General features: G+C 45.7%; 1 protein-coding gene across 1 annotated transcript in view; it reads right to left on the bottom strand.

The window, feature by feature from the left end:
* PROCR (protein C receptor) overlaps positions 1 to 3,285 on the bottom strand; it is an 8,070-nt gene extending 4,785 nt beyond the window's left edge. Inside the window, exons 1-2 of the mRNA XM_006144045.3 lie at positions 3,034 to 3,285; positions 463 to 714 (exon numbers count right to left, since the gene is read on the bottom strand). Coding sequence (XP_006144107.1) covers positions 463 to 714; positions 3,034 to 3,103 — 322 coding nt within the window. The 5' untranslated portion in view covers positions 3,104 to 3,285. The remainder of the gene's footprint in view (positions 1 to 462; positions 715 to 3,033) is intronic.
* Between the last annotated feature and the right edge of the window lie 7,583 nt (positions 3,286 to 10,868).

Raw genomic sequence — 10,868 nt, 5'->3', positions numbered from 1 at the left:
CAGGCTATGTGAGTAGGCGCCAGTGATTCTGAAGAAAGGGGTACTAAAGGGGTTATGAGCGGAGGGAGTGGGGGGGCTCTGAGGGAAGAAACCGGGGCTATGAGGGGAAGGAGGTGGGGGTTGTGAGGGCAGCTCTGAATGAAGTCGTCAGCTTCTGTGAGGGGAGGGGGCGGGAAAGTGGGGAGTTCTGAGTGAACGTCGGGGTGTCAGGGAGCGGCAGGGACCGGGCCCAATGGGAAGAGGGCCCCCTTAGCGGGGAGACTCCAGCAATCTTCGAGGGCCTACTGGGGCCCCTCGGGGGCGGGTCCGTCCCGAAGACCACGCCCACAGGGCTGATCCCACCGCCTGGCCTCCTGCGAGGCCCCGCCCCACTCCCCTCAGACCACGCCTCTCGCCCGCCTGGCTCCGCCCCCCACAGGCCCCGCCCCACCGGGGCCCGGCCCCAGGCGCGCGCCCACTCACAAGCCAAGCGCCGCTCGCGGTGCACTAGCAGCACAAAGTTACGGAAATCGTGCAGGTATGCCTGCAGGCGGCTCTCTGTGAGCGCCCAGCTCTCCGGTTCCTGCAAGGGCTCCAGCTGGAGAAAAGTGACGTTGCTGTTCTGGCCTTCCAGCACGTGTGTCAGATGCCCTCCCAGCGACGCGTTGCCCCGGTACCACACTTGATTCGAATCGCGGAAGTAGGAGATCTGGAGCATGTGGAGGCTCTGGGGCCCTAGAGGCAGAGTTAGCGCATCGGAACCGGCCAGCGTGGGAGGGGGCGGCGGATAGCAAGAGATCATGACCTGCTACCCCCAAGCCAGCCCTCACATTCTCCACGCTGGACAGTACTCTCCCACCTTCCCTCCCATTTGACGCTCACAGTAACCCTGCAAGGAGGGCAGAACAGAGATTATTTATCTTCGTTTTACAGATGAGGAAACTGAGGCCCACAGTGGCCTCTGACTCTCTTCTCTTCCTCCCATTTCCAGTTGGTCAACAAATTCTGACCTACAATAAAGTCCCAATTCCATCTTCTGTCCTCTGAGTTCTCTTCCACCGCCTTAGTTCAGCTTCATTTGCTCTCATACAAACTGGGATAGTAACTTCCTACCTCATCCCTTTGCCCTCATTTCTTAGTCTGACCTCTATCTTGAACCAGGAATTAGATCCTGTCCTCCTTCTTAAAAGTCCTCCAGCAACACACTCCCCCCTCCCAATAAAAGTTAATAATAGCTAATATCTATTAAGTGCTTATTATGACCTGGGCACTGTTTTTAACACACATTATTATCTTATTTGTGCCCTCCCCACAATGGCTTGATGCAGTAGCTACTATTATTATTCACAATCTGCATGGGAAATTGAGGCTAAAATCATATGGGAAAGTCCAGGTTTGAATGGAGTCTGACCTCTTAGCCACTTAGCTACACTGCCTCCCCATAGGCTATCTGTCCACAGACCAAGTCCAGAGTTTTTAGCCTGGCATTCAAGACTTCCTGGGACCTGACCCCAACTGGCTTTTCTGGACTCTTCCCCAGCTTGGACATGTCAACTGCATGGGGTTCCCCATGCTGCCTTTGACATATAAATAGCATACCAGGTTTGTTTTGTCTCCCTTTTTGTGTCTGGTAAATTTCTATTTATTTTTCAAAATTCATCTCAATTCCCCTCTCCTCTTTACTCTTTTGGACACAGTGGGTCTGTTTCAGGGACAGCAATCCACTAGATGTTCGTGTGTATCTTGTTGGATTCTAAGCAACTATCCCCAAATGTGCACAGGCTACATTAGACTTCTCCAGATTAGGGACCCAAGTTTGGTTATCTCTGCCTCCTATATCCAGAAAAGGGCCTAGCACAGAACTGGTTGCAGAGAACATCTGAATGAGTGTGTGTGTTGTGTCCATTTTTGCACTTGAGAACCTGTGCTCTGTTTGCAGGTGTATCTGTGTGGCTAACACTAGCTATAATTCTTAACTGCTGTCTGACCCAGTTTCCTCTCTGTAAAATACAGATAATAGTAATGCCCACCTTGTGGGATTTTGTGGTGGTTGCAATACATGTATTAGCTATAGTGAGCACTCCTTGAAAACTGGTTCTTATGTGCCCCTTCTCTGAGGGAAAGCCTGAAGACTCAGGGATTGTGGGAGAAAGGAGAGAGAGCCCCTGTGTGGTTAAGATGCAGGGCAACGATTGGGACCAGCAGTTAGCGTAATGGCTATGTCGCTGGACTCCCATGTAGTTGACCGCGGTTTGAGTCCCAGACCCAGTGGCTTAAACTTACGCCGGGCGCGTGTATGTGCATGCCCAAGATCCCGAGAGGAGAATGGAGGAGAAGGGATTGCGGCATGGCCATCCCCCTGGGGGGTGATTTTTCGCTTTCTGTCTCTCTTTGTCTCTGTTGAATTCGCACGCCCTGTAGCAAAAACCTCTCAAAAAAAAAGAAAAGAAAAGAAAAGAAAAAAGATGCAGGGCAACTATTGCCCTTCTCCACTTAAATAGGGCACATGAGGCAGTGCGATGGCCCCTGAGTGCAGATGGCTACAGCTTCTCTTTCCCCTCAATTCCACCTCTCCAGCTGCACTAGTCTTCCTCTTCCCTCTTCTCCCCCTCTGCCTCACCTATCTCAATCCTAGGTGTTCCCAAGTCTTCCATCATTTCTCCCAGCATCTAATCCCTCCATCTCTCTTCTCATCTCTGAGCCTCTTCTCATCCTCGCTAGACTTTTCCCTTTCTTGCACTCTCTCTCTAGACGTCACCCCATTCTTTCTCCCCATCCCCAGGGCTGATTCCCTCACCCCATCTGCCAGTCCCTCCCGAGTTTCCTAGTCCTGTTTTCCCTCTACATCCTTCATCTCCTCATTTCCAGGGGCTTAACTATACTTCTTCACTTTGGTTTGGTGACACAAACTAGTCCCAAAGACCTTGCCTGCCCTATAGAGAGATCTAGCCAGTTGCATGTCCAAATGCTGTGGGATAAACTCTCCTCTGGTCTTGCCCATGAGTCCAGATAGACTGACAGTCTCCTGAGGCAGGAGCTGTTTTCCAGACTTACCATCTGAGGTTTTCTGGCTACAAAGAGCCCAGCCAGGCAGAAGCAATAGCGGCAGCAATGTTGTCAACATCCTGGAGCTGAGGCTCTTGACCCCACCTGAGTTCCTGGCTCAGACAAGGAGGGGGTTCCGCTGGCTGCAGCCTAGGGAAAAGAGAAATAAAGATTGTCAGGGAGGGGTGGAGGCTGAGCAGAGGAGGATGGAAAGAGGCCAGGGAATGGGAGGAGGATAAGGGTGTCAGGCTTATAAAGTGTTATTCCAACTCTGTCTCATTTCCTACTAGGGGGCTGGCCACCCTCCTCCCCTCCCTCTGCCCCGCCCTGTATCGCACCCTCCTGCCCAGACCTGCCTTTTCCCTTCTCCTGGGCTGCTTCAGAGGAACGAGGAACAGGGAGCGGAAAAGGGGGAGAAGGGCTTAGTGAGACCAGCCCACGCTGAGTCAGGGGGTGGGGCATCTGCTTTCAACTTAGAACTGACTCCAGGGTGTAGAGTCGCAGATTACTGATGGAGAAACTGAGACCCAGAGAGGTGCAGGGACTTGCCCAACGTTTACAGATGATGGTGGTGACAGAGCTGGGATTAGAATTTAGTTTTCCAGAATAATGGCTACATTTTATCAGAATTCTAAGTAAATGGCAATTACACCATCAGCAATCTTGAGCTCAGAAAGTCACAAATGAGTATAAAGCAGCTCACTGCAGCATTGCCATAAGAGAGAAATATGAACCATCTATATAAATTTCAGTTGAGGATTTGGTTCCATAAAGGAATATTTTTCAAACTGAAGTCACAATCTATTAATGTACAATTAAAACAATTTAGCAGGTATGATTAGCATGGCCTTTTTTTAAAAATAATTGTTTATTTAATTTATTTTAAAATTTTGAACAGAAAGAGACAGAGAGAGAAAGAGAAGGAAAGTGAGAAAGCCAGCCTCCAGGTCCAGGACTTGAACTGCTGTTGGCCATGTGGAAGTCTAGTACCTTAACCAACACACCATCTGCCAGCCCAGTCTTTTTTTTAACCACCACACCACCTGCCAACCCAGTCTTTTTTTTAAAAGTGAAATAGAACATAATAAACACACCATCTGCCAGCCCAGTCTTTTTTTTTTAAAGTGAAATAGAACATAATAAAAAAAAAGTCAGTACATCACGCTTGGTAAAGGCAAGCATTGTTTTGTGAAATATTCATTAATTGTATGTGTGTTTCCTGGGTGTATGTTTTTGCAATGAGATTTGGATATTTTGGATGGGTTTTTCATCATTTATAAACTTTATCTCTGGCCTCAGCTGCTGTGGTGTAGCGGTAACACAGCATCCTGCAATGCTGGCAGCCATGTGACCCACTGCAGGTTTGGATCCCTGGGTCAACCTGACAACACACTGGGCACATGTGCTGGTTCTCGATCCTGAGGAGCTAAAGGCCTGGGGAAAGGCAATTCAAGTGTCCTAGCACCTCATCAAGGGTTTTTGTTTGTTTGTTTGGTTGTTTTTTTAAGAATTATTTTATTTAACTTTCTTTCTTTCTTTCTTTCTTTCTTTCTTTCTTTCTTTCTTTCTTTCTTTCTTTCTTTCTTTCTTTTTCTTTCTTTCCTTATTTATTTATATGTGAGCAGAGGGGGACAGAGCTAGAGAGGGAAAGTGAGAAAGCAAGGTGCCAGATCTGGGACTTGAACTGCCATTGGTCACGTGGGAGTCCAGTGCCTTTAACCACCACACCAGCTGCAGATCCCGAGGGTGCTTTTTTCTTTCCTTCTCTCCCTCTCTTGAATGCATGTACATGTATTCTCCATCACACATACAAAATTATTTCTGCTCAAGTAATACATAAATCCATTCTTATATTTAAAAAAAGACTTGGGGCCAGCTGGTAGTATAATGGTTAAGGTGCTGGACTCCCACATGGCTGACTACAGTTCGAGTCCTGGACCCAGCAGCTCGAAACTCATGCCAGGCACATGTGAGTGTGTGCCCCAAATCCCAAAAGAAGCATGAAGGAGAAGAGATTGGGCATGGCCATCCCCATGGGAGTGATTTCTCATTTTCTGTCTCTCTGTTTCTCTGTGTCTCTCCAGCAAATGCACATGCCCTATTGCAAAAATCTCTCTCTCAAAAAACCCCAACTTTATGTGTGTCTCTGTGGATTTGTATATATATATGAGGAGACTTCAAAAAGTCTCTGGAACATGGAATTAAAGTATTGGTTTACTTTGGTGCAAACAATTTTGAATTCGGGACCAATTGGCCACATGGTGATTAAAGTGGCTGAATCTCACATGGCTGACAGCATGGTTTGTGTCCCAGACCTGGCAGCTTGAAAAACATACCAGTCCTAGACCTAGGAGCTTGAAAAACATACCTGGCATATGCCCAGAATACTAAGAGGAGAATGGAGAAGGGAATGCAGCGTGGTCATCCCCTGTGGAGGGTGATTTCTCACTTTCTCTCTCTCACTGGAAACTGCACGTGCCCTATAGCAAAACTAAAAATTCATGTGTAGTAGTAATAGGGCCAGCAGATGGTTTAATGGTTGTGTATTGGACTCCCATGTAGTCATCTTTGGTTCAAGTCCTGGACCCAGCAGCTTAAAACTCACGCCAGGTGTGTGTGTGCCCAAAATCCTGAGAGAAAACTGAAGGAGAAGGGATTGTGGTATGGCCATCCCCCTGGAGGGCGGTTTCTTGCTTTCTGTCTTTCTGATGAGCACGTTTGCCCTATAGCAAAAACCTCTCTAAAAAAAATAAAGAAATTCATGTATAGTTTCTTCATAACATGCATTTCCCATAAACTTCCATGAACTCTTTTTTTAAGAATTATTTTTTATTTAATTTTATTCATTGTCATTATTTATTTTATTTCATTTGAAATCAACCAGTGAGAGACAGAGAAGAAAAGGAAAGTGAGAAAGCAAGCTGCCAGGTCCAGGACTCGAACTGTGGTCAGCCATGTGGGAGTCCAGCCTCCTTAACTACCATGCTACCTGCTAGCCCTGTTTTATTTATTTGTTTGTTTATTTATTTATTTATTTTAGAGAGAGATTTTTGCTATAGGCCACATGTGCTCTCCAGAGAGACAGAGAGAAAACAAGAAATCACCCCCCAGGGGGATGGCCATGCCACAATCCCTTCTCCTCCATTCTCTCCTTGGATTTTGGGCATGCATACACATGCACCCAGCATGAGTTTCAAGCCTCCAGGTCCGGAACTCCAATAGTAGTTAGCCATATGGGAGTCAGCATCTTAACCATTATGCCACCTGCTGCCCACCTCCCCCCAAACTCTTTTTTAAAAGACGTTTTTAAACTTTATTTATTTATTTATTTATTTATTTCATGAGCAAGAAAGATAGACACAGAGAGACAGAAAAACAGCATCCCCCAACAGGGTCCGGATCCATCCCCAGATCCAGCTAGCTCCAGATCATGGAGATGCACTTCCTGGGAATACTCAGGGATATCGCAGGACATGAAACTGGAACCCTTCCATGTGTGACAGTATCACAGAGTGTTGTGTTTTAGTGCTGCACCACTGTCAGGACCATCTGTGAACTTTTCAAAGACCTCATGTATAGTAAAAATGCATTGTTGGGACCTGCAGCTGGTGTGGTGGTAAAGGCGCTGAACACTCCCATACGACCAACCATGGTTTGAGTCCTTCTCTCTCTCTCTGTCCTTCTCTGGTTGAATTAAAAAAAATATATATATATATAAGTAAATAAATAAATAAGGTCAAACGAAGTAATTCTTTTTTTTTTTTTAAATGCATTGTCAATAGAGATTCCCTCTGGGAAATGGGGAATTTAAGTGTTTTATTTTATATACTTCTCCCTAGAGAGAGCATTGATATTATAGTGAAACTCTGGACATGTTTTAGGCTCTCATTCTCTGAACTGAATATATGTAAGAGATTCCATGCTCACCTCTCAGTTGTTACAGACTACCTAAGAAATAGAAAAAAAAGTCTTTTTTTTTTGCAGCTCATGAAAATAAGGTTCAAATAAATAAGATTTATCCATGTTACTCTATGTAGATCCATTCATTTTCACTGCTTTAAAATATTCCACTTTAGAAATATACCATAATTTACTTGTTGTTAAATATACAAGTTTTTACCCATTTTTTTGCTATTACAAAACAGTGTTGGTATGAACATTCTCGTACATGATTCCTTGTGCATATGTGGGAGAGTCTTTGTAGGTGCGAACCTAGGAATGGAGTCATGAATCATAGGACATATTCATTTTCAATTTTACTAGCTATTGCCAAACTGTTTACAAAAATGTTGTGCCAATTTACATTCCTAGCAGTGTATGAGTTTCCTCATTTTGTATTCTTGCCAACCCTTGGCACTGTCAGATGGTTGGGTGTAAAATGGCACTTCATTTCGGTTTTACTTTGCATTTATGTGTTACTTAGTGAGGTTGTGCATCTTTTCCCTTTTCCCTTTGCCTTTTTTCTTTTTTTTAGAGCGATTTTTGCCATAGGATGTGTGCGCTCATAGGAGAGACAGAGATAGAGAGACAGAAAACGAGAAATTGCCCCCCAGGGAGGATGGCCATGCTGCAATCCCTTTTCCTCCATCCTCCTCTCAGGATTTTGGGTGCTCATGCACATCTGCCTGGCCTGAGTTTTAAGCCACCAAGTCCAGAACTCAAACCATGGTCAATTATGTGAGAGTCCAACAATGTAACCATTATACCATCTGTTGGTCCCACCTTTTGCCTTTTTCTTCCTTGAAGGCTTCAAAGATATTTTGGGAGGGAATGTAATGAAGTATATGACTGACCAATGTGGAATTGAGTTGTGAGCCTCTCTCTAAGCAGGTAGGGCCTGGGGCACTGGGTAAAGGAGATGGGCATCACCCTCCAGCAGAGCTAATTACACAGAGTCCTTTCTCACCAAGCTGAGATTGGTTATGGACAGAAGTGGCGGCAGCTATTTCCCAAGCATCTTCCTCACACACGAGTCCTGAAAAATAAACATCAAGACAACATCATTATTATAAGCAGCATTTATCATGGGCCAGGAACAAGGTTCAGCTCTTTACATAAATAGTATCACTTTATTCATATCCCAGCCCTATGAGGTAGGTTTCATTAGCATCACCATTTTTTTTTAGAGAGGTTTTTGCTATAGGGCATGTGCAAGCACCAGAAAGACAGAGAGAGACAGAGAGACAGAAAGCGAGAAATCACCACCACCACCCCCAGGGGGGATGGCCATGCCGCAATCCCTTCTCCTCTATTCTCCTCTCGGGATCTTGGACACGAATACAACACACATGTCTGGCGTGAGTTGGTCCAGGACTTGAACCGTGGTTGACTACATGGGAGTCCAGCAACATAGACATTATGCCAACTGTTGGTCCCAGCATCACCATTTTAGTAATAAAGAAATTAAGGCTCAGAGACGCTAAGTGACTTACCTAAGGTCACACAGAAATAACTATAATCTGAGCCTCTAGCTCTATGATGCAAAAGTTTGTTTAACCCCATCTCAAAAAATTTATTTTTGCTTTTTAGAGAGATTTTTGTTATAGGGCACATGTGCTTGCTGAGAAACAGAGAGAGACAGAGACAGAAAGCAAGAAATTACACCCAGGGAGATGGCCATGCCACAATCTCTTCTCTTCCAGTCACCTCTTGGGATTTGGGGCACGCACGCACACGCACCCAGCGTGAGAGTTTTTAAAAAATAATTATTTCATTTAACTTTATTTATTTAAATTTGACCGGAGAGGGACAGAATGAGAGAGAGAGAAAGAGAAAGTAAGAAAGCAATCCACCAGGTCCAGGTCTCGAACTGCAGTTGTCCATGTGGGAGTCCAGCATCCTTAACCACCATGTCACCTGTTGGCCCCTGGAGTGTTTTAAGGCACTGGGTCTAGGACTTGAACGGTGGCTGACTATGTGGGAGTTCAGCAAAATAACCATTATACCATCTGCTGGTCCCTCAGAAAAACTTTTGATTGCTCTCCATGAATACCTTTTTGAACACCTACTTCCAACCTGGTTGAATGTTTAATGTATTATATATCCTATATAACATGCCCCAAATTCATACTAGGTGGTAGGTCTATCAACCTTTCCTCTGGAGCAGACCAAGTTCATTGTCTCCATGTTACAGATAAGAAAATTAAAGTCCAGGGGACCAGTAGTTGGTGTAATGGCTATGTTGCTGGACTCCCATGTAGTCGGCCATGGTTTGAGTTCTGGACCCGGTAGCTTAAACTTACGCCAAGCGCATGTGCGTGCCCAGGATCCTGAGAGGAAAATGGACAAGGGATTGCGGCATGGCCATCTCCCGGGGGGGGGGGGGGCCGAAGTTGATTTCTCCCTTTCTCGCTCGCTGGTGATTTCTTGATTTCTGTCTGTCTGTCTTTCTGTCTTTCTGGTGAGCGCATGTGCCCTACAGCAAAAGAAATCTCCCAAAAAAAGAAGAAAATTAAAATCCACAAAAATAACTTCTCCAAGGCTACACAACTTGGAAGTGTATGGTGGGGATTTGAGCTCAAAGAGTGTATGGGGTTGGGTATAAGGAGAATGAAGAGTCTTGGAGGTAGGGAAGCAGGGGAGTGGGGGCAACTTGAGAGTTTTTCCATTCTAAACCCAAGGTGGGGGTGGAGAAAAGAGAAATGCTGCAGTTGGAGCCAGGGCCTGTACTGCATTTGGCCTGAGTGGCCAAGGGGCAGAAAAATCACAGAGCACAGTGGGCACCAGGCCAGCAGCTGAGGTTTGACTGAGGCCTAAAGAATGAGGGTCCTACTGAGCAAACGGAAGTGAAGGAAGCAACTGGTGGTATTTCCCTCTCCAGAGAGCACATGCTGGGGCCAGATAAGGGAGACAGGAAGTTGAGCTGGACCAGTGCTGGTGTAGCCCCAGTGGGTGAAAAGAGGCCCTGCCAGGGCCACAGGAGCCCAGCTGAGCCAGGAACTGGCAGCGTGCCCAGTCGGACTTCAGAGGATCAACCCATTCCTCCCTGTTTGCTTCTGAAGACAGGCAGTTGAAGCAGCCTGGCCCAGCTCAGGTAACAGAGTGTGTGGTTCCTTCAGAGACACTTCCCCCTTAGAACATATATAATAACAACATATACTGAGAGCTTGCAATGTGCTAGGCACTGTCTTAAGTAAGCAGAGTTCAGAGGCATTTTACTCTCACCAGTATTCTATGAAAAGTCTGAACAAATAGCTGTTACTTCCATTTTGCAAATGTGGACATGGAGGACAGGATAGTGCACTCGTCTGCTCAAACACACCCAGTAAAAAGGCAGAGCTGGGACTCCAACCCAAGTGAGCTGGACTCCAGAACATGCTTTTTTCATTATTGGACAATCCTACGAGAATAAATTAGATGACTCATTTGAGATGCCCAGGACACATATGAATTCAGTAGGAGGCAGAGATAAGAAAGGAGCTCAGCTTTGGAGGAAACACAGAGCTGATCCTGTAGCAGGAGAAATGGAGGGTAGACATTAAGTATGATTTGTGAAGGGAAGACAAAGAAATTGGTTTAAGTCTTAATTGGAATTGCCCCCCCACCCCCCAACACATTCTAACTTAAGGAACGTGAAAAGAAGTCCCATAAAGTCAGGAAGTTTCCTGCTCTCACCTGCCCTAGCAGTTGGTGGGAGCCTAGTATTCTTGGCTTGGGTTCTGCCTCTCTCCAGCCTCATTCTTCTATGTATTCCAGTTAAAGCTGGAGCTGCTCTTCCTCGTTTCCTAAACACGAAACACACAAATATTATCCTTTTATTTTCTTTATCGCATCTATAGATAAGCAGAAGTTCCTAACTTTTTAGCGTTTATTTCTTCCATGAGTGAGTGAGAGAGAGAGAGGGA

The sequence above is a fragment of the Tupaia chinensis genome, unplaced genomic scaffold (genome assembly GCF_000334495.1).
Source record: "Tupaia chinensis unplaced genomic scaffold, TupChi_1.0 Scaffold000115_1, whole genome shotgun sequence".
Taxonomy (NCBI): domain Eukaryota; kingdom Metazoa; phylum Chordata; class Mammalia; order Scandentia; family Tupaiidae; genus Tupaia; species Tupaia belangeri.
Note: the sequence above shows the minus strand (reverse complement) of the source record. Positions and strands in the feature narration are given on the sequence as shown.